We start from the raw sequence: 24,569 nt of genomic DNA, 5'->3' as shown, positions 1-24,569 counted from the left end.
GCAGGAATGGGATCTGCCTGAGCCTAGAGTCAGGGTTAGAGGCCTTGCCCGCGTGCTGCCTGTGCCTTGGGGGTTGGGCTGCGTGTGCATCAGCTCCCACTTCTCTTGTGCGCACTGGTCATCCTTAGTTTTCACCGTCCTCCGCCTCTGCCCTACTCTTTTTGCTGTGACACTGTCTGAGCAGTGTTCTCAGTGTCGAGTCTTATACTCTTACAATAAACTGCCTTTTTTATGTCAAAGGAAAAAAAATAATGGAGGATAAAAGGCCAAAATACAGGTTCCTACTGCTTTTCTGTTATCAGACAAATGTGTTTCCATCCCTTACTTGGACATGGTTTAGTTATTTTAATGAGGTATTAGACTTGCTTCCCCTAGTGAAATCCAATTTAGTGTAATTTAGAGGACTGGGTGACATGATAATCAATTTCCAGTCCTATATTCAAATAGTTCTGTTATGTAAGATTTTATAAACAAGTTAAAAATATTATTCACTACTATCAGAACATTACTTACCCATAAAAAGAAAACCTTTTTTATTTTTTTATTTTTTTAAATTTATTTTTTTAACATCTTTATTGGAGTATAATTGCTTTACAATGGTGTGTTAGTTTCTGCTTTACAACAAAATGAATCAGTTATATATATACATATGTTCCCATATCTCTTCCCTCTTGCATCTCCCTCCTTCCCACCCTCCCTATCCCACCCCTCCAGGCGGTCACAAAGCGCACCGAGATGATCTCCCTGTGCTATGCGGCTGCTTCCCACTAGCTATCTACCTTACATTTGGTAGTGTATATATGTCCATGCCACTCTCTCACTTTGTCACAGCTTACCCTTCCCCCTCGCCATATCCTCAAGTCCATTCTCTAGTAGGTCTGTGTCTTTATTCCTGTCTTACCCCTAGGTTCTTCATGACATTTTTTCTTAAATTCCATATATATGTGTTAACATACGGTAATTGTCTCTCTCTGCTATATTTTGGAAGAGTTTGAGAAGGATGGGTGTTAGCTCTTCTCTAAATGTTTGATAGAATTCGCCTGTGAAGCCATCTGGTCCTGGGCTTTTGTTTGTTGGAAGATTTTGAATCACAGTTTCAATTTCAGTGCTTGTGATTGGTCTGTTCATATTTTCTATTTCTTCCTGCTTCAGTCTCGGCAGGTTGTGCGTTTCTAAGAATTTGTCCATTTCTTCCAGGTTGTCCATTTTATCGGCATAGAGTTGCTTGTAGTAATCCCTCACGATCCTTTGTATTTCTGCAGTGTCAGCTGTTACTTCTCCTGTTTCATTTCTAATTCTATTGATTTCAGTCTTCTCCCTTTTTTTCTTGATGAGTCTGGCTAATGGTTTATCAATTTTGTTCATCTTCTCAAAGAACCAGCTTTTAGTTTTATTTATCTTTGCTATCATTTCCTTCATTTATTTCTGATTTGATCTTTATGATTTCTTTCCTTCTGCTAAGTTTGGGGTTTTTTTTGTTCTTCTTTCTCTAATTGCTTTAGGTGCAAGGTTAGGTTGTTTATTCGAGATGTTTCCTGTTTCTTAAGGTAGGATTGTATTGCTATAAACTTCCCTTTTAGAACTGCTTTTACTGCATCCCATAGATTTTGGGTCGTCGTGTCTCCATTGTTATTTGTTTCTAGGTATTTATTGATTTCCTCTTTGATTTCTTCAGTGATCACTTCGTTATTAAGTAGTGTATTGTTTAGTCTCCATGTGTTTGTATTTTTTACAGATCTTTTCCTGTAATTGATATCTAGTCTCATAGTATTGTGGTCGGAAAAGATACTTGATACAATTTCAATTTTCTTAAATTTACCAAGGCTTGATTTGTGACCCAAGATATGATCTATCCTGGAGAATGTTCCATGAGCACTAGAGAAAAATGTGTATTCTGTTGTTTTTGGATGGAGTGTCCTATAAATATCAATTAAGTCCATCCTGTTTAATGTATCATTTAAAGCTTGTGTTTCCTTATTTATTTTCATTTTGGATGATCTGTCCATTGGTGAAAGTGGGGTGTTGAAGTCCCCTACTATGAATGTGTTACTGTCGATTTCCCCTTTTATGGCTGCTAGTTTTTGCCTTATGTATTGAGGTGCTCCTATGTTGGGTGCATAAATATTTACAATTGTTATATCTTCTTCTTGGATCGATCCCTTGATCATTATGTAGTGTCCTTCTTTGTCTCTTCTGATAGTCCTTATTTTAAAGTCTATTTTGTCTGATATGAGAATTGCTACTCCAGCTTTCTTTTGGTTTCCATTTGCATGGAATATCTTTTTCCATCCCCTTACTTTCAGTCTGTATGTGTCTCTTGGTCTGAAGTGGGTCTCTTGTAGATAGCATATATATGGGTCTTGTTTTTTTTTCCATTCAGCCAATCTGTGTCTTTTGGTGGGAGCATTTAGTCCATTTACATTTAAGGTAATTATCAATATGTATGTTCCTATTCCCGTTTTCTTAATTGTTTGGGGTTCGTTATTGTAGGTCTTTCCCTTCTCTCGTGTCTCTTGCCTAGAGAAGTTCCTTTAGCAGTTGTTGTAGAGCTGGTTTGGTGGTGCTGAATTCTCTCAGCTTTTGCTTGTCTGTAAAGGTTTTAATTTCTCCATCAAATCTGAATGAGATCCTTGCTGGGTAGAGTAATCTTCGTTGCAGGTTTTTCTCCTTCATCACTTTAAATATGTCCTGCCACTCCCTTCTGGCTTGCAGAGTTTCTGCTGAAAGATCAGCTGTTAACCTTATGGGGATTCCCTTGTGTGTTTTTTGTTGTTTTTCCCTTGCTGCTTTTAATATGTTTTTTTTGTATTTAATTTTTGACAGTTTGATTAATATGTGTCTTGGCGTATTTCTCAGATTTATCCTTATGAGACTCTCTGTGCTTCCTGGACTTGATTAACTATTTCCTTTCCCATATTAAGGAAGTTTTCAACTATAATCTCTTCAAATATTTTCTCAGTCCCTTTCTTTTTCTCTTCTTCTGGAACCCCTATAGTTCGAATGTTGGTGCATTTAATATTGTCCCAGAGGTCTCTGAGATTGTCCTCAGTTCTTTTCATTCTTTTTTCTTTATTCTGCTCTGCAGTGGTTATTTCCACTATTTTATCTTCCAGGTCACTTATCCATTCTTCAGCCTCAGTTATTCTGCTATTGATCCCTTCTAGAGTATTTTTAATTTCACATATTGTGTTGTTCATCATTGTTTGTTTCATCTTTAGTTCTTCTAGATCCTTGTTAAATGTTTCTTGTATTTTCTCCATTCTATTTCCAAGATTTTGGATCATCTTTACTCTCATTATTCTGAATTCTTTTTCAGGTAGACTGCCTATTTCCTCTTCATTTGTTAGTTCTGGTGGGTTTTTATCTTGCTCCTTCATCTGCTGTGTGTTTTTCTGTCTTCTCATTTTGCTTATATTACTGTGTTTGGGGTCTCCTTTTTGCAGGCTGCAGGTTCGTAGTTCCCATTGTTTTTGGTGTCTGTCCACAGTGGCTAAGCTTGGTTCAGTGGGTTTTGTAGGCTTTCTGGTGGAGGGGACTAGTGCCTGTGTTCTGGTGGATGAGGCTGGATCTTGTCTTTCTGGTAGGCAGGTCCATGTCTGGTGGTGTGTTTTGGGGTGTCTGTGGAGTTATTATGATTTCAGGCAGCCTCTCTGCTAATAGGTGGGGTTGTGTTCCTGTCTTGCTAGTTGTTTGGCATAGGATGTTCAACACTGTAGCTTGCCGGTCGTTGAGTGAAGCTGGGTGCTGGTGTTGAGATGGAGATCTCTGGGAGATTTTCGCCATTTGATATTATGTGGAGTTGGGAGGTCTCTTGTGGACCATTGTCCTGAAGTTGGCTCTCCCACCTCAGAGGCACAGCACTGACTCCTGGCTGCAGCACCAAGAGCCTTTCATCCACTGGCTCGGAATAAAAGGGAGAAAAAGTAGAAAGAAAGAATTAGTAGAAGAAGAAAGAAAGAAAGAGAGAGAGAGAGACAGAGAGACAGAGAGACAGAGGGAGGGAGGGAGGGAGGGAGGACGTAGGGAAGGAAGGAAAAAAAGAAGAAGATAAAGTAAAATAAAGTAAGATAAAATATAATAAAGTTATTAAAATAAAAAGAAAATTATTAAGAGAAAAAAAACCCAAAAAACAAACAAAAAAAAAAGGAAGTATAGAGCCGTAGGACAAATGGTGGAAGCAAAGCTATACAGACAAAATCTCACACAGAAGCATACACACACACACACACACAAAGAGGAAAAGGGGAAAAAATCTCAAAGTCCACCTCTTTAATTTGGGATGATGCGCTGTCTATTCATGTATTCCACAGATGCAGGGTAAACAAATTGATTGTGGAGCTTTAATCCACCCTTCTGAGGCTGCTGGGAGAGATTTCCCTTTCTCTTGTTTGTTCGCTCTCACAGCTCCTGGGACTCAGCTTTGGATTTGGCCCCGCCTCTGCGTGTAGGTCGCCGGAGGGCGTCTGTTCTTCGCTCAGACAGGTTGGGGTTAAAGGAGCCGCTGACTCGGGGGCTCTGGCGCACTCAGGCCGGGGGAGGGCGGGGCACGGAGTGCGGGGCGGGGCTGCGGCGGCAGAGGCGGCGTGACGTTGCAGCAGCCTGAGGCGCGCCGTGCGTTCTCCCGGAGAAGTTGTCTCTGGATCCCGGGAACCTGGCAGTGGCGGGCTGCACAGGCTCCCCGGAAGCGGGGTGTGGATAGTGACCTGTGCTCGCACACAGGCTTCTTGGTGGCGGCAGCAGCAGCCTTAGCGTCTCCCGCCCGTCTCGGGAGCTCCTTTAAGCAGCCTTCTTAATCTCCTCTCCTCGCGCAGCAGGTACGTGGGGCGTTTCTTGCCTTTGGGGGGGTCTGGGGTCTCCTGCCAGCGTTCAGTAGGTGTTCTGTAGGAGTTGCTCCACGTGTAGATGTATTTCTGGTGTATCTGTGGGGAGGAAGGTGATCTCCGCGTCTTACTCTTCCGCCATCTTCCCGGAAGCCCCAGAAAACCTTTTTTAAAAGAGGATTTTTAAATGCACATTTAAGAAGTTCATGTAATATAGTGGGTATTACAGTCATATGATCTCTGGCCCCATTTCTCAGCAGTAACTGATAGTAAGAGGCCTTTTTAAAAAAGTGTATCCGTGTGGACATTTTAATACAAGTACAAGCATATTATACACACGTCCATCGCTCCTCAACCGAGCAGACCCAACAGCCCTGATAATGCCCCCTTTGCTGTGATCAGGTGAAATTCATAAATACTGGTCTTAGGCCAGGTTCCCTAGAAAATGAAACAGGAGGCAAGGATTAGGTGCTGATGCTTTATTTAGGAGGCCCAATTCCAAGGCCTTCACTGAGAGTGAAGACAAGAAGGGGGCAAAAGGCAGCAAAGGCAGGGAAGCAAGGCAGGTGATGCATGATGACACTGGCTGCTGCTTCATGAAGCCCAGAGAGACACAGCCAGTCACCTGGCAGGTGTGCAGTCACATGGGATGCCCCTCAGGATATACGGTGCATGGAGGGTCCACAGGAAGGAGGCAGAGGAAGATTATCTGCTCAGCTCCTTCTTATGATTATCTCCCATTTGGCTCCACAGAGGTTTCAGTAAATCGCCTACAGATCAGGGTTGCTCAGGTCATCACCTTTAGCAGCTGCTCAGGACACCAGTTCCTAGGCCTTCCGAGTGGCTTTTCATCCAAGTCTGGCATTGATGACAGAACCCAGAAATGCAAGTATGTCTCTCCTTAGCCTGGCTGCCTGGCAGCAGCCCAGGGGAGAGGTCAGGGGAAGCAGCGTTTCCAGGCAAGCAATGGATTGGCTCTAAGTGGCAGAAACACTTAGGTCAAGCAGAGCTGTCTGTGGTGATGCCTGAAGTTGAATAAGCAGCTGAAAAGTCTGGGAGACCAGCCAATCGCATTGAGGGAATCTGAGGAGATACACAGGATGTGCCTAGTAGAGTAATCTAACCTACATGCACTCAGAAAGTTTTTTTTTAATTGATATCGTCTAATTGTAAAGAAGTATTGGAAAAGATTTATGATAATAAAATAATATGCATTTCAGTATGGAGAAGCTGGGGTACTACTACACTGAAATGAAATAGTCAGATATTTGACTTTTAGTTGGATTCAGCATGAATGAGGCACATTTAATAGCTAGCCGTCATCTGTTTGACTCAAGTACCACAAACACACTTGCTACCAGTGACTTGTTTTTATAAAATGTTTTATAAAATGCCCTGAGCAAAACAAAAACACAACCTTTCTTCCATATGCATGGTAGTTGTATACCTAGAAAATTCAGAATATATTGAATCAGTCAAAAAATGTTTTCATTTGTAAAATGTAGTCAGGTCTAGGCTCAGATCATTATACGTGTTTTCTACCTAACTCAGCAGGCACAAAAATTGTGTGGGAAATGGTTCTATTGGATGTGAGGACTGTCGTCACATTGCAGGGAATCTAACCAACCCTGGCTCTTGTTCATCAAACTGATAGCGTCGTACTCCTGCACCCCTTCCCCCGCCCCAGCCCCATCATTGTGACAACAACACTAGCACAGACTTCCAAATGCCCCGCAGTACCATTCTTCTTGAGAACCATTTCTTTTTAAAGAACAGATGGACTATATATCTACAAATCTATATCTATATCTGCATTTTTCAGATCTTGCATTTAGAAATTTTGTCCATATTAGATGGACCATTCTTTGTAACACCTGCAGAATATTCTGATGCATCGGTGAGCCATGATTTATTTAGCTCTATCGACGGTCACGTGGACCTTTTCAGCTTCTTGTTACGAATGTTGATGCAAAGGTGATCTTTATACGTTAGCCTTTGTGCACTTCTGTAATATATCTGTAGGACAAATTCCCATAAGTCAAAAGGTACATGTATGTGTAAATTTTTATAGATATTGCAAAATTGCCCTCCAAATTATTGCCAAATATATACCTACTAGTTGGTGTATAAATGCCTGTTTTCCCATCACTTCCCACCACTAAGTATTGTGGAAGCTTTAATCTTGGCCAATTGGTTCTTTAAAGATAAAAACGAGGAAGTTTAAATATCCTATTTAAAACCATTTTCAGATCATTTTATATTACCTAGGAGCCCCCAGCCTTGATTTGTCTTTTATACAGGACACTCACGTGGAAAAGAGATTGGACTTTCAGTGTTTTCTAGAGTAGAACAGGGTGATGACTAAAATTGACACAGACGATAAGTTTTGGCTCTACGAGTGTAAGAACTTTCTAACAACTCTAGCCATCCGGCAATGGGATGGCTGGCCTCAGGAGATAAGGAGCCTCCTCCGCATATCTGAAATTTTTCAATTTCAGGTGGAATGAACAAGTACAAGGGATGTTCAGAAAGAGATTCCTGAATTTAGTGGCATATGCTACAAGGTCAATGTTTCTCAAAACGTAGTACTTGGATTATAGTGTATGTGGTGGTGGTACAGATTTTTCCAAAAATTATAATTGGTGTACATTCATTTTTATATGTATACACCATGTTTCTATATTACTAGCAAATTCCATCTCCTAAAATATCAATACTAAGGTAGTATTGCTAAAATTATAGGTAAACTTTGAGCAATAATGTGCTTGATGGCCTCTGAAGTCTCTTCAAAACAGATTCTACAGTTCTAAATCTCAATACTACTAAATTTTCAAATAGCAGAAGACTTCTCAACCCCAGCCTGTTACATTTATTACAAGTAACTTAGACACGAACCAAGTTCCACAGAGAATTTGAGTTTTTGGAGCTTGGTGTACAGGTAAAATCCCATGAAAATTTAGTTAAAATGAGAGTTGAAAGCCCTAAGCCCCCGGTGAAGACCCATCCTGGAACTATACACACAAAAACACACAAAAAATTTGCTAGTCGCATCATCCCCTCACCTCCACCCACTAGCACCTTTCAAGGCTAGTCTTGGAGGCACAGACTAACAGGATGTGTCTTTACACACCCATATCCCTCTGTGGCTATTAGGAAACCACCAGCCAGCCCACCATATTCAGAGATGAATATTTATTTAATTCATATATCAATTTTACATGATATCCATAGTGCTATAAACATAGGCACATTTTTTTTTTAACTCATGGTACATTCAAAAATTACTCCCTTACCCCAGTCTACTCCAATCCCGTCAAGATAGAGTATCCAGTATTTGTAACAGGGGCCAGAAAGGCCCTGCTCATTAATTTCAGAAGAATCCTGCCCATTAAGACCTCCTCCTGACTTCAACCAAGCAGGGTCAACAAGCATTTGGATAAAGAAACATGCATTTTTCAGCATTTTAATGCATCAATTGATAGAATTAATGAAATGTCTCTGCCTGAGTGTTTTTTTGAATAGGTTTATAGTTTTGTTCCTCCTGCTTAATTCAAGTCAGAAAAAAAAATTGATAGCAATCTTCCTGTTGGCTTTCTTTAAATTCCAATGGGATGGTTTAAAGATATGTCACCACACCAAAGGGCTCACCTAATCACATCTAACAAATGGGCAGCTTCCCACAAAATATAGATTACGACATCATTCATTGGTGTTGGTCTGCCCCTAAAAGGATAGACATTGTGAGTTTAATAATTCATCAATTCAAATAAGAAACAGATTGAGCACAGAGGAAACTGGACAAAAACAAACCCCCCAAAATCACTCAGTTGATTTGCTAACCGTACCCACGCACGATCCAGATGTATGAGTTTGTGTTATTCACAACATTCATAACACACATCAGCAAGATTAAATCTACAGTGTAAACTTATAACCTGTTGAATTCAGAATGAGAAAAAATGAGTATTTAAATTGATTCATCATAGCCACTCTGATACGATACAATTTAACTTTGAGGAAGAAAAATGATTTATATACACAATTCTCTTAGTAAAGTTTTCTACTTCTTGCTAATAACACATCTTAATTCAGAAAATGCATTAACTTTATTCAAATATATTTTTCTAAAATATAAATATTTAAATTAAACTTTTATAAACACGGAAAATGTAGTTTCTGTTGACCTGCATCCAGATATTAATCAGTCCAAAACTCAAGTGATGAAGAAATAGTATTTGTAATTATCATTTTGTCTATAAATATAGGATCTCTGCAACTAAATTATGAGTAATTAACTCACACTTCATGTAGTACTGAGCACCTTAGATTACACATTGTTGAATTAAGCTATTGGTATTAATATATGTATTTTAATGTTATTTACAATACACAAATATAATTCGCTCGTATAACAACATTCCAGTGATTTTGAAAATATATAATGAAAGAGTACGTTACAGTTTACAATTCATCAAAGCTTTCCTACAATATTCAGGCTGGGACTTCACTCTTTAGCATTTTAAAATAGGAAACAAAACAAATCAGTGTCCTAAAGCTGTGTTTTCCAAAATGTATTTTTTGTTTTGTTTTGTGTGTGTGTGTTTTAACACTAGCTTCACAAGATGCTCCTTTAGAGAGGAGTTCTGTAGGTAAGCGTTAGGAATGAATGGCACACAGGATGCCCCCCCCCCGTGCAGAACTGCAATGTGCAATAAAGTCTTTGAGGAGGACTGCAATCATGAAATCTGCTTAACATTTTTTTAACTCAGTATTGAACAAACAAACTTTTTTTTTTTTTTTTCCTTCTGTACGCGGGCCTCTCACTGTTGTGGCCTCTCCCATTGCGGAGCAACAGGCTCCGGACGCGCAGGCTCAGCGGCCATGGCTCATTGGCCCAGCCGCTCCGCGGCATGTGGGAACTTCCCAGACCGGGGCACCAACCCGTATCCCCTGCATCGGCAGGCGGACTCTCAACCACTGCGCCACCAGGGAAGCCCTGAACAAACATTTTTGATGACCAATCCCTTTAATTGCCCCCCGACAAAACACAGTCAATCAGTGCCCCTTGGAACTTGTATTACCTGTTACTTGTATTACTTTGGGGAAACACTGATCTAAAATAAAATGCTGATCTAAAGTAAAACTCAAGAAACACATGTATCTGAGTGAACAAAATCACATTCTTTTAAAACAGTTTTACTTTTTAAAGCTCTTTGCATAGGTATTTGCTAAAATACGGTTCTGAAAAATAACACACAAACCTAACCTGGAACATTTGTCTATGTAAAACTATAGGGGAGAGAACAGTTACAAATACAGAAATTCTAGAGCTAATTTTCAAGATTTGAGAAAAGTGACTTTAAAATAAAATAATAGGTGTGTTTTCAGTGAATTTGTTTTGAAAGCTAAAAGCAAAAGTGTTAAATCAGTAACATGCTATACGATGTCTGAGAATATTCTTGTAGAAAAATATCAGGTCATTATATTATTTCCCTGGAATTCCAAAAGAGCTGTTGATGGGTTTGATGGGTTTGATTATAACATTGGCTCTCTATGTAAAACCCAGCATTAACCAGAATCATATAAGGCTGCTCTATTACTTGCTTGAAAATGCATGCATACAAGCACAGGCAGAAACAAGGGCCAATAAATTGCTGAGTACTTCCACTGAAAACCACAAGACGGGGAAAATTAGTTAACCCCGCATGAATTATTGTATATATATATATCCATTGACAATCTTTTAAAAAAATCCATAATTTGCTTTTATAAATAAAGCTATAAGTCATGGCTCTAAGACAGCAGACCTTGGGTATGAGTGTAGTCCCAGAATTAATCATCTTTCACGCACACCACTCTTCAGCAAAGCTTTGCAATTTAAGCAGTCTACTTTGGCTCAGAATCCACCAGCTTACAGCTCAGATCAGTATCTGATGCTTTATTTAATTCCCACTCATCGTATGCTAATCAGAACACTTCAGAATCATTCTACATCATTGAAAGATAATTCATTAAGAAAAAGTAACAGCTGTTTCACACTTAAATAAAAGGTGGGTTTCCATTGGAAGTACTTTTCTTTCCTTAGCAGCGAAAGTCAACTCAATTAGAAATAGGAAATAAAGCGCAATAAAACAAGGGGTGGGGAGGGGAGAGGTGGAAAATGTCCATTTCTCATCTATACAGCCCTTGCTTACCTGGGTGAACCAGTTGCCTAGAAACTGGTATGATTAAGATCTGCACATGCTGTTCTAATGTTCATGTCCTTGACTGTCATTATTTAAAAGCTATGCTGTGTATTTCCAATCAGCCTCACCTCTTTACCCTTTTACTGTTCTAAAACAACAGTTTCATTCTGATAGTCCTTGTGGAATTTTTCTGAAGGTACCCTTTATAGTTGCTGAAATTGACAGAGGAGTCTGGGACTGTTACACAGGACTCTTGGGATCCAGAGCTGACAGTGGCATGCTACATCTGGTGCATCACTGCAAATGGTGTCTGATATGACACTTTTCGGTGGCATCGCAGCCCTCCTTTTCTCAAAGGCAATTCGCTCCTCTGTTCAGGCCACCAACCCCAGCCTTGTAATCTTAGCTGACAGGAAGGAATGAATGATGAAAACAGTCGGCTTGGGGCAGGAATGAAGGTCCAGTTGCTGAAATTCAAAAAGAATATGAAAGATTTTAAACTAATGCTTGATACACAATAGTGATTTACACATCAAACAGATCTATGCACTTCCTGCTTTTAAGTGTTAACTGGAGCAATTGTGTTTTTAAATCCTTGCCCCCCAGTGAGATAAAAAAATAACTCTTTGAACTTATTCCTTACATCTTGTATATCTTTTTTTCCAAAATAAGTTCTGTGAAATTTATACATACCCATAGCATAAATATCAGTGTTGCCCTTCTTGACTGTCTAAACCATTTATTTTTGGTATCACGATAGTGATATTATTTATGTCGGATTAGGTACAGTAGGAAGCAGTACTAAATTTCACATCATAGGTTTCAGTTGTGGTTCTAATACTTTTTAGATGTGTACATAATCTGGGACAAGTCACTGAAAAATTTTCCCAAGCCTGACTAACTCACGGCGGGTAGAGTATTAAAATGAGATACTGTATGTGAAAATTCCTTATAAACCATAAAATGCAGAACCCAGGTTTTGAAGCAGCTGTGTCTTCACTGTCCTATACTCATGGATTGTAATCACGTACATCACTTGTCTGTTAAGACCTCCTCTAAAGTTTTATCTTTCTCCGTGTGTTCCTCCTGGGCTGGCACGTGGTCAGAGCCTAATAGGCTGAATTTTTATCACCTGACCTAATTCAGGAGCATTGAGTGTGTTGCTCCCAATTCTCATCCACTGTCCCCAATTCTGTTCTGATGATGACACTGTTGTGGAATAACAACCTGATCATAAAATAACATCCAGCAAAGTTAAGTTGTATTCAGCATGAACCAGGTGCTGTGTTAAATATTTTCTATATACTATCTTATTTAATTTTCACAAAATCACTATGAGGTAGCTATTATTACTATCTCTATGTTTTATATGGGAAACTAAGATTTGGAGAAGTTATAAAACATTCTGAGATCATAGATCTTGCAGTAAAGAGAAAGCATGGACTCAAACGCAGGTCTATCTGATGCCAGAGTCTGGGCTTAATCACCATATTCTATTTCATTAACACAGAATGCAACTTTTAGAAGTAACCTTAAAGATTATCTACTTCAGTCACTGTATTTTATGGATAAAGACTCAGATCCACAGAAATAAAAGGACTTGCGCAAGACAACTGGTGAGTTAGTTCCACACTCAGAAAGAGAGCACGGGTCTCCTGACCCTCAATTTATTGCATTTTGTACAGCTCACCTCTGTTCCTTTCCTCCTCCCTGGCACCTGCCTCTGGGGGTTGCATAGCTAGACTGTGTCTGAACTTGAGCTTATCAGCCTAATATACTGGCAGCAAAAAACCAGTCCTTCCTAAGTCTGTCAAGTCAGGCTGTAATTACAGGCAGAAAGGCTGAAATTTAGACACAAGTGATTTTTTCCTCATGGGCAAAAATAGCCTTGAATTTTCAAGCCACGGATAAAACAGGACAGACTGCTGCTTGTTCTTTCCCCTGCTGCTAGGGAGTAGTCACCCTTAGGAAAAAGTGCACAGCTGGATGATGGACAGAGCAGCAACTGAACCAGAAGCGTTGTCAGCAAAATGGACTTTCCAGCCACTTTCTTCTTTCCAAACTGGTGCTTCAGGCTGAATTTACTGATTGAACACACAGATAAACAACAGAATTCTATAAAATTCTGCGGATCCATTTTAAAGGTTAGAAAAATGACTGGCTGGAAATTGTTCTCAGAAAGTAAGTTCAGATCACCTGTCAGCCACGGGGCACTAACTTCATCATGACCCCTGTGACACCCATAGGAAGAAACCTGGTACTGCACTGGGGCTAGTAGTATTGGCATGATCTAGGACAGTGGTGCTGAAACTTTGAGGTTTCAGGCTCCTATGCCCTTTCAAGTGTGGCCCTGGCCCTTTCCTTCAGAGAGACGGGAGTAGGGAGAGGCAGAATCGTGCAAGGCTAGTAGCTGAGTTAAAATGACTAGATCTTTAAAATTGAGGTTTATCTCTGCATTTTATATATCCCCTGTCCCCGTTACCAAGTGTGAGTCAACAGATATTTGTTGACTAGGAAGGACCTAGACAGAGACTAGTTGTTCCAAATCAAGGTCCTGTTTGAAGTTCTACATTGCACAGCTTAAATGAGATGCTATGTCTTCTTGAGAACTATACTTGCTAGAAAGTAGAAGAATGTGCCACTTTCACCCTTCAGTGGAACTAGAGTAACATATTTTTTCACTATGGTAGGCCGTAATGATCACAGGAAATCATGATTTTAAATACATGGGCAATTTGCAATGACATGAGAAGTACAAATGTTATGTTAACTGACAAACTTGCTGAGCTTGTTGGACACTTTGATATAAGCTCAAAACTTCTGGGTCCTTGTCTGGCCCTCTCTCCATTCAGGTAGTTGACCAGTTTTGCTGGGTTTCCTCACTGCCCCCTCCACTCTGCCCCTTCCCGCCCCCTCCCCGTCTGTACTCTTCATGCTTTCTGCTCCTTTGAGACCCCCCAGGTTGCCAGGACTGGTGTTTGACATCCCTACATCCCTGACACCTAGCACAATGCCCAGGTTAGATCAGATGCTTGATACTTTTAAACAATGAATGGTATATCTTAAAGCTGGTGGGACCCTCTTTGAAAAGAATTTAATGCTGACTTTGTGAAGGATCCTTTCCTTGATTCAAATATTTCTGTAATATTCCCATGGAAAATGAGACCAAAGTAAAGAACTGTGAAAAAATTGGATCCCCTCACTGTTTTTAAAGGTTCAATTAAGACATGAACCTATAAGTACTTTGTAAATAGTCAAATGCTAAATAAGTACAGGCAGCGTTATGTTTGCAGGCCATAATGGGTATACTGCAACACAAAATATACGAAACCACACTGTCTAAAGAAAAGTGCACTTACAAGCTCTCCATCTTTGCCTCCGAAATCTAAATACAGCATCCTGATTCCATCATCTGAAGACATTTTCAGCTTTTCATAAGGAGCCTGTATGATTGTCTTGGGAAAGACACCCTTCTGTGGTTCAGTGGTAATAGAAAATCCATTCTCATAATGTATGGTCAACCGGCACTCCTGGTTTTTATAGGTGCAAGCTGAGAGAGATAGATGGAGACAGAAGTATGAACAATGGAAGTCCATCCATTTTCCCAGGCACTTAAGCTTCTAGTCTCCCCAAACCCAGGGCCCAGCCACCAACTTCTTTCTAACGTTAAAAATTAATAATCATGCATGAAAATATTCTCCTTAGATTGATTGTGATATTGTAATTTAACTTGCCCTGTGAAACTAAGGGAAATAAACTGAAAGAAATTCCTTTTGCTGGGATTTACTGAATTTTTCTGGGCTCTAGCCCTTATATGACCATCTGACAACATGTATGTAGGGAGACAGGTGTTCCAATGGCCTTGTATCAAGCTGGAAAAAACTGACATTTGATTTAGAGTAAGCTACCTCTGATCATCGTCAACACACACACAATCAGGCAATCAATCGATCAACCAATGCCATGTCTACCACCTGGTGAAAGAAGCAAGCAATCCCCCAGTGACATTACCCAAGTTAACAAAAACACATGTTAAGAAGTCGGGAGTGAGTAGTGAAAAAAACCCTGATTTTTAATTTTAAAAAAGTTGAATAAAGCTCATTTTATAAACAGAAAGAAGTGCTTTTTGAGTTTCCCTGATGATCTGATCATCTTGGGTCCTGGAAAAGCTGCTGCTGTAGATTGATGTCATGTGTGGCACCTTCGGTGAAGGATGCTGTTTCCTCCCTCTGTCCAGTGTGGTATTCAGGAACCTCAGCTGGTGTCCACAAGGTGCCCTCTGATCCAACGGAACAAAAGTAAAACCTTCTGATCAGGTTAGGTGCCAGCATTTATCTGTGGTCCACCTTGCGTTTAGGAAAAGAGACCAGCGCTCTCAGATTATGAGCTGGACAGGGGGACTGCCACCTGATTCCAAGTTCCCATTAGGAAGACTTGTGAGTGTTTAAAACCCTTAATCAAAAAGTTCTGGAGGGAATTCCCTGGCGGTCCAGTGGTTAGGACTTGGCACTTTCACTGCCAGCCCCCCGGTTCGATCCCTGGTGGGGGAAGTAAGATCTCGCAAGCCGCTCGGCCAAAAAAAAAAAAAAAAAAGCAAAAGTATCAGATTGGATTTTTTTGCCTCACAAAACACCACATTTAACAGGCCCTGGCAAGTCAGTTGGCTCTGGCCTTCATATACATCTGAAAGCTCTTTGGGGATAGGAGGACATAGGCAGTATTGATTACTCTCTACCAACTTTAGCTCAGTTCAGCTTTATAAACCAAACTGAACTTCACCTCAGCACACTTTAGAAGCAGGACCTTAGCTTAATATTACAGATGATAAAAGCAAAAAAGCTCAGAGAGGTGAACATGTCACAACCCAGTGGTTTAGATTTCAAACTTCAAGTTATTTCCTTCCAGTCTGTCTTGTACAGCCTTCTCACACGCTGGTGCTCAGGACACAGAGGCATGTGGGGAGGGATCTTGGCAAAGAGGCTCTCAGACTAATAACTGGGGGGAGCCCCTCAGAGTTTGGGGGAAGAAACAGAGTGTCTGTCTGCCCACAGAATGAGGTGGCTTTTAATTGGTTAAAACATATACCCCTTCCTTCGACTGACTGCAGCCATCTTTCAACTTGTAACAAAGGGTTGATATTTTCCAAAGGTGCATTCTCTAATGAGTCCTGGGAGGAGCCACTTGGCAAGTCTTAAGTTATCCTTTCAGAAGGGCCCTAGACCCCTGCCACCCATCCAGTTCAAGGACGACCAAAACATAACATAGACACGGCATAGATGTAGTTATGACTTCCCATCTCGAATCCTCATTTTTGAAAGTTTTCACTTCTAACATCTGCAGAATATGTGGGCACCTGAGCTCTAAACATGTTTTTTCCCCCTTCCTCTATGTTTGAATTTGAAAGCTGTGCCACTAGATGGTTTGAATTAATTGACTGTGGTTACTTTTAATTTTAATTGACCTAAAGTGGTATTCGTGGCCTTTATATAATGTAATCAGTTATCTGAAGATGTTCTTAATCTACACAGGATAAATTGAACCCATTATCAAGTTAATTGAAGCTCTGACTAAAACATAAGCCCCTCCCCACAACTCTCTGCAGGCATCTTTCCATTTGAAACTGGGCTGCACCTTTGGCCATTTCCATAATTTCTTCTCTCCCACCACCTAGCTAGCTCAGTCCACACAATTCTTTGTTATTCTCCTTTGGCTGGTCTATTAACAGCCTCATTGTTTTCCTGTCAAAGTAGATTTCAGCTTACTGAGAGAAGGATTTTATGAAATTTGTGGAATGTAAACTAAACCAAACCCCTTTGGCCATCTTCATTCTTTTCTAGAACACCCCAGAAGTTGTTGCAAGGAGTCTGGACTTCTCTGCAATTACACGTATAACTTCATTAAATTTAGTTTTCAGGTGACTTGAAGCCTTTTCCAACTCTGAGGTTTGAAACTCTAGTTTTTCGTGCCATATAGAGTAGGCGTCAAAAATAAAAACTTCAGTGACACTCTGAGAGACATTTTCAACAATGTTGGAAAATATTGGGGGGTACTAACTAGTTTCAGGATAATTTTTAAAAGAGTGATTATCTCAGAGATGCTGCAGCAGAAATTCTACAAAACATCTGGTTTTTCATGTTTGCACCAGTAAAGGAAATGTGGAGAAACCCTACTACATGTTGACGTGGGTCCCATCTTTTAGAATCCTCCTGGGTGCTGGAGGAAGTTGCACCCTAGTGCAGTACTGCACACAGAGTGGTCCACGGACCAGCAGCACCAGCACTGCCTGGTATCATACTAGATGCAAATTCTCAGGCCCCGCCCCAGAACTGCTGCATCACAATCTCTAGGGATAGGCATCATCAATCGGAGGCTTCTAAGGGTACAACTAAAAAACTGTTTTTGTTGTTGTTGTTTTCAGTGTGACTAAAGCTTGGAAACACTGTACCTAAGAGGTCTTTTTTTTTTTTTTTTTTAAGGCCAACTTAATTTTCTTTAACCTAAAGTAAACACAAAATGTCTTGTTTTTATATGGCATCCCTCCCTGGGTGAAACACCTAATTCAGCCACCTCAAGGGACAGATATTCGTTTAGGATAGAGGAATAGTTCTGCTTCAGAGCAGAGATGGAGAAAGGATTTATATTCCACTTAATTAATTCTTTTTAAAAGAATTTTTTTTATTGTAAAAGTTACATAATATAAACATACTATTTTAACCATATTTAACCATATACTATTTTAACCATATTTAACTATTTAACCAGTTCAGTGGCACTAAGTACATTCACATTGTTGTGCAATTCTCACCATCATCCATCTCTCAAATTTTTCACCTTCCTAAATGGAAACTCTGTCCCCATTAAACACTAACTCCCCATTCCCCCTCCCCTGCCCACCTCCCAGCCCCTGGCATCTACCAATGTACTTTCTGACTCTATGAATTTGGCTGTTCTACACACCTCGTGTAAGTGGAGTCAAACAGTATTTGTCTGCATCTAATGTATATTGGAGTGCATTTTTAAGGTTAACTTAATATATGTCCTTCAAACAGATTTTACCATCTTTCCCCCCGCCCCATGCTATACAGTAGGCCCTCACCAGCCATCTACTTCATACACACTAGTGTACATACGTCAGTCGCAATCTCCCAATCCATCCCACCCCCGAACTTGGTGTCCATACTTTTGTTCTCTATGTCTGTGTCTCTATTTCTGCTTTGCAAATAGGTTCATCTGAACCATTTTCCTAAATTCCACATACACGCATTAATATACGATATTTGTTTTTCTCTTTCTGACTTAATTCACTCTGTATGACAGTTTCTAGGTCCATCCATGTCACTGTAAATGGCACAATTTCGTTCCCTTTTATGGCTGAGTAATATTCCATTGTATATATGTGTCACATCTTCTTTATCCATACCTCTGTTGATGAACATTTAGGTTGCGTCTATGTCCTGGCTATTGTAAATAGTGCTGCTATGAACATTGGGGTGCATATATCTTTTGGAATTACAATTTTCTCAGGGTATATGCCCAGGAATGGGATTGCTGGGTCATGTGATAGTTCTATTTTTAGTTTTTAAGGAACCTCCATACTGTTCTCCATAGTGTCTGTATCAATTTACATTCCTACCAACAGTGCAAGTGGGTTCCCTTTTATCCACACCCTCTCCAGCATTTACTGCTTGTAGATTTTTCGATGATGGCCATTCTGACTGGTGTGAGGTGCTAACTCATTGTAGTTTTAATTTGCATTTCTCTAATAATTAGTGATATTGAGCATCTTTTCATGTGCCTCTTGGCCATCTGTCTTCTTTGGAGAAAAGTCTGTTTAGGTCTGCCACCCATTGTTTGATTGGGTTCTTTGTTTTTTTGATATTGAGCTGCATGAGCTGTTTGCATATACTGGAGATTAATCCCTTGTCAGTTGCTTCATTTGCAAATTATTTTCTCCCATTCTGAGGGTTGTCGTCTCGTCTTGCTTATGGTTTCCTTTGCTGTGCAAAAGCTTTTAAGCTTAATTAGGTCTCATTTGTTTGTTTTTGTTTTTATTTTCATTACTCTAAGAGGTGGATCAAAAAAGATCTTGCTGCAATTTATGTCAGAGAGTGTTCTGCCTATGTTTTCCTCTAAGAGTTTTATAGTGTCTGGACTTACATTTAGGTCTTTAAACCATTTTAAGTTCATTTTTGTGTATGGTGTTAGGGAGTGTTCTAATTTCATTCTTTTACATGTAGCTGTCCAGTTTTCTGAGCACCACTTATTGGAGAGGCTGTCTTTTCTCTATTGTATATTCTTGCCTCCTTCGTCATACATTAGGTGACCATAGGTGTGTGGGTTTATCTCTGGGCTTTCTATCCTGTTCCATTGATCGATATTTGTTTTTATGTCTGTACCATACTGTCTTGATTACTGTAGCTTTGTAGTAGAGTCTGAAGTCAGGGAGTCTGATTCTTCCAGCTCCATTTTTCTTTCTCAAGATTGCTTTGGCTATTCGGGGTCTTTTGTGTTTCCATACAAATTTTAAGATTTTTTGTTCTAGTTCTGTGAAAAATGCCATTGGTAGTTTGATAGGGATTGCATTGAATCTGTAGATTGCTTTGGGTAGTATAGTCATTTTCACAATGTTGATTCTTCCAGTCCAAGAACATGGTATATCTCTCCATCTGTTTGTGTTGTTTTTGATTTCTTTCATCAGTATCTTATAGTTTTCTGAGTACAGGTCTTTTGCCTCCTTAGGTAGGTTTATTCCTAGGTATTTTATTCTTTTTGTTGCAGTGGTAAATGGGAGTGTTTCCTTAATTTCTCTTTTTGATCTTTCTTTGCTAGTGTGTAGGAATGCAAGAGATTTCTGTGCATTAATCTTGTATCCTGCAACTTTTCCAAATTCATTGCTTAGCTCTAGTAGTTTTCTGGTGGCATCTTTAGGATTCTCTGTGTATAGTATCATGTCATCTGCAAACAGTGGCAGTTTTACTTCTTCTTTTCCAATTTGTATTCCTTTTATTTCTTTTTCTTCTCTGATTGCTGTGACTAGGACTTCCAAAGCTGTGTTGAATAAAAGTGGTGAGAATGGATATCCTTGTCTTGTTCCTGATCTTAGAGGAAATGCTTTCAGTTTTTCGCCATTGAGAATGATGTTTGCTATGGGTTTGTCGTATATGGCCTTTGAGGCCATATGTTGAGGTAGGTTCTCCCTATGCCCACTTTCTGGAGAGTTTTTAATCATCAGTGGGTGTTGAATTTTGTCAGAAGTTTTTCTCCATCTATTGAGATGATCATATGGTTTTTATTCGTCATTTTGTTAATATGGTGTATCGCATTGATTGATTTGCATATATTGAAGAATCCTTGCCTCCCTGGGATAAATCCCGTTTGATCTTGGTGTATGATCCTTTTAATGTGTTGCTGGATTCTGTTTGCTAGTATTTTGTTGAGGATATTTGTGTCTATGTTCAACAGTGATATTGGTGTGTAATTTTCTTTTATTGTAGTATCTTTGTCTGGTTTTGGTATCAGGGTGATGGTGGCCTTGTGAAATGAGCTTGGGAGTGTTCAATTTGAGAAGGATAGGTGTTAGCTTTTCTCTAAATGTTTGATAGAATTTTCCCGTGAAGTCATCTGGTCCTGGACTTTTGTTTGTTGGAAGATTTTTAATCACAGTTTCAATTTTATTACTTGTGATTGGTCTGTTCATATTTTCTATTTCTTCTTGGTTCAGTCCTAGAAGGTTGTACCTTTCTAAGAATTTGTCCATTTCTTCCAGGTTCTCCATTTTATTAGCATATAGTTGTTTGTAGTAGTGTCTTATGATCCTTTGTATTTCTGCGGTGTCAGTTGTAATTTCTTTTTCATTTCTAATTTTATAGATTTGAGTCCTCTCCCTTTTTTTCTTGATGAGTCTGGCTAAAGGTTGATCAATTTTGTTTATCGTTTCAAAGAACCAGCTTTTAATTTCATTGATCTTTGGCACTGTTTTCTTGGTTTCTATTTCATTTATTTCACAACCTTAGAGGTCTTGTGAGAAAATCCTGTTCATCCAGAGAAGATACCATCAGGGCTTTCTACTATGATGGAAATGTTCTAGATTTGCACTGTCTACCATGGTAGAAATGACATCTGACTATCCAAGTTACCCACTTTTCCTGAATGAAGATAAGGCTTTTCACAATCAGACCCCTAGATTCCATTTTAGTAGGGCATTCAGTGCCTTTATTTAGAAGAATTTTACATTTACCTCTGGAATTTTAAGTACCCCAAATGGCCAGTAATGGAAACAATTCTGAGGCTGTGGTGGAGTAGAGGGTGCCTTCTTGCCATAAGGATGTGACATCACAAAACGAAAGCCAACAATGCTCACCTGTGGTGACTTCAATAGTGAGTTCAACTGAGTTATGGCACCCCTGTACTATGCTCCTTGTCCAGTGTGAGAGGTCCCTGCTGATCTCAGCCCTGAAGAGATGCGTTTCAATACCCTGCCTGGTACCAGTTCGTGTTGCAAAGGACAGATCTACACCAGCCTGGGGTGATCCTTTCCCTGGACCTGAATGGACCAGCCTGTTGAGAAAAACAGAGAGAGAGAAATTATCAAAATGGAAACTACTGTATTCACCTGATACACCTGTGAAAAGCCCAGAATTGGTGATTTGCTCTCAATTTTCTGATCCGGAACCAAAAGGTCCACTATACCCTAATGTTCACCATGGTTTTCTGCCATCTCCTCACCCAGTGCCTGGCCAGTGGTAGAGTGAGATTAGCATAGTGGCCAAGAACTGTGCATCCGGTTGACTATGCAGAGGAATTGAACATTGTGACTTTAACTTTATTTAGACAAATTCAGCTATACTCACTCAACCAAAAAGGAAGATAATTAAGTAAATGATTAAGAGAACAATTAAATTAATGTGGAAAATCCCATCTCCCCCATTCCATTCCTGGGCATATGTATGACCCAGTGAGAGCATGAGACAAGAAAGGAAATCTATTGTTTCCTGGGTTAGACTTAGTTACCCCCTGTGTTTCTTGTACTTTGGATTATCTGGCTGCACTGAATGCACCTCTGCATGCATTTCTCAGGCACACAGCCTCCAAATGCAAGCAGACAACCAGGGGACTTAGCTGAAGAAGTAGCAATCTGTGTATCAGTGTTAAAGCTTGAAAAAGAACAGTAATGCTGGACTTCTTGAGACAGGGAGAACTGCATTTTATGGGAATTAAAGGGATTTTCAAGAGTGATTTTTTTCTTAACATCTTTATTGGACTACAATTGCTTTACAATGGTGTGTTAGTTTCCGCCGTATAAAAAAGTGAATCAGCTATACGTATACCTATATCCCCATATCCCCTGCTCTTGGGCCTCCCTCCCACCCTCCCTATCCCACCCCTCTAGGTGGTCACAAAGCCCTGAGCTGATCTCCCTGTGCTATGCGGCTGCTTCCCACTAGCTGCATATTTTACGTTTGGTGGTGTATATACGTCCATGCCGCTCTCTCACTTCGTCCCAGCTTACCCTTCCCCCTCCCCGTGTCCTCAACTCCATTCCCTACGTCTGTGTCTTTATTCCTTTTTTTTTTTCAATTCCATATGTATGTGTTAGCATACGGTATTTGTCTTTCTCCTTCTGACTTACTTCACTCTGTATGACTCACTCTAGGTCCATCCACTTCACTATAAATAACTAAATTTCGTTTCTTTTTATGGCTGAGTAATATTCCATTGTATATATGTGCCACCTCTTCTTTATCCATTCATCTGTCGATGGACACTTAGGTTGCTTCCATGTTCTGGCTATTGTAAATAGTGCTGCAATGAACATTGTGGTTTATATCTCTTTTTGAATTATGGTTTTCTCAGGGTATATGCCCAGTAGTGGGATTGCTGGGTCATATGGTACTTCTGTTTTTAGTTTTTTAAGGAACCTCCATACTGTTCTCCATAGTGGCTGTATTAATTTACATTCCCACCAACAGTGCAAGAGGGTGCCCTTTTCTCCACACCCTCTCCAGCATTTACTGTTTGTAGACTTTTTGATGATGGCCATTCTGACTGGTATGAGGTGATACCTCATTGTAGTTTTGATTTTCATTTCTCTAATGATTATTGATGTTGAGCATCCTTTCATGTGTTTGTTGGAAATCTGTATATCTTCTTTGGAGAAATGTCTATTTAGGTCCTCTGCCCATTTTTGGATTGGGTTGTTTGGGTTTTCTGATATTGAACTGCATGAGCTGCTTGTATATTTTGGACATTAATCCTTTGTCAGTGGCTTTGTTTGCAAATATTTTCTCCCATTCTGTCTTTTTGTCTTGTTTATGATTTCCTTCGCTGTGCAAAAGCTTTTAAGTTTCATCAGGTCCCATTTGTTTATTTTTGTTTTTATTTCTATTTCTCTAAGAAGTGGGTCAAAAAGGATCTTGCTGTGATTTATGTCATAGAGTGTTCTGCCTATGGTTTCTTCTAAGAGTTTTATGGTGTCTGGACTTACATTTAGGTCTTTAATCCATGGTGTATGGTGTTAGGGAGTGTATGGTGTTAGGGAGTGCATGGTGTTAGGGAGTGTTCTAATTTCATTCTTTTACATGTAGGTGTCCAGTTTTCCCAGCACCACTTATTGAAGAGGCTGTCTTTTCTCCATTGTATATTCTTGCCTTCTTTATCAAAGGAAAGGTGACCATATGCGTGTGGGTGTATCTCTGGGCTTTCTATCCTGTTCCACTGATTGATATTTCTGTTTTTGTGCCAGTACCATACTGTCTTGATTACTGCAGCTTTGTAGTATAGTCTGAACTCAGGGAGCCTGATTCCTACAGCTTCGTTTTTCTTTCAAAAGATTCCTTTAGCTATTCGGGGTCTTTTTTGTTTCCATACAGATTGTGAAATTTTTTGTTCTAGTTCTGTGAAAAATGCCAGTGGTAGTTTGATAGGGATTGCACTGAATCTGTAGATTGCTTTGAGGAGTATAGTCATTTTCACAATGTTGATTCTCCAGTCCAAGAACATGGTATATCTCTCCATCTATTTGTATCATCTTTAATTTGTTTCATCAGTGTCTTATCGTTTTCTGCATACAGGTCTTTTGTCTCCTTAGGTAGATTTATTCCTTGGTATTTTATTCTTTTTGTTGCAGTGGTAAATGGGACTGTTTCCTTAATTTCTCTTGCAGATTTTTCATCATTAGTGTATAGGAGTGCAAGAGATTTCTGTGCATTAATTTTGTATCCTGCTACTTTACCAAATTCATTGATTAGCTCTAGTAGTTTTCTGGTAGCATCTTTAGGATTCTCTATGTATAGTATCATGTCATCTGCAAACAGTGACAGCTTTACTTCTTTCCCGATTTGTATTCCTTTTATTTCTTATTATTCTCTGACTGCTGTGGCTAAAACTTCCAAAACTATGTTGAATAATAGTGGTGAGAGTGGGCAACCTTGTCTTGTTCCTGATCTTAGTGGAAATGGTTTCAGTTTTCCACCACTGAGAACGATGTTGGCTTTGGGTTTTTCATATATGGCCTTTATTATGTTGAGGTAAGTTCCCTCTATGCCTACTTTCTAGAGAGTTTTTA

The 24,569-nt window shown here is 39.7% G+C and overlaps 1 protein-coding gene across 1 annotated transcript in view; it reads right to left on the bottom strand.

The window, feature by feature from the left end:
• Positions 1-10,392: 10,392 nt before the first annotated feature.
• SNTB1 (syntrophin beta 1) overlaps positions 10,393-24,569 on the bottom strand; it is a 225,136-nt gene continuing 210,959 nt past the window's right edge. Inside the window, exons 5-7 of the mRNA XM_007451661.1 lie at positions 21,366-21,562; positions 14,365-14,555; positions 10,393-11,472 (exon numbers count right to left, since the gene is read on the bottom strand). Of these exons, the coding sequence (XP_007451723.1) occupies positions 11,380-11,472; positions 14,365-14,555; positions 21,366-21,562 (481 nt within the window). The 3' untranslated portion in view covers positions 10,393-11,379. The remainder of the gene's footprint in view (positions 11,473-14,364; positions 14,556-21,365; positions 21,563-24,569) is intronic.

The sequence above is a fragment of the Lipotes vexillifer genome, unplaced genomic scaffold, assembly GCF_000442215.2.
Source record: "Lipotes vexillifer unplaced genomic scaffold, Lipotes_vexillifer_v1.1 scaffold440, whole genome shotgun sequence".
NCBI classification, from domain to species: Eukaryota; Metazoa; Chordata; class Mammalia; order Artiodactyla; family Lipotidae; genus Lipotes; species Lipotes vexillifer.
This window is presented reverse-complemented; position numbering and strand designations above follow the sequence as displayed.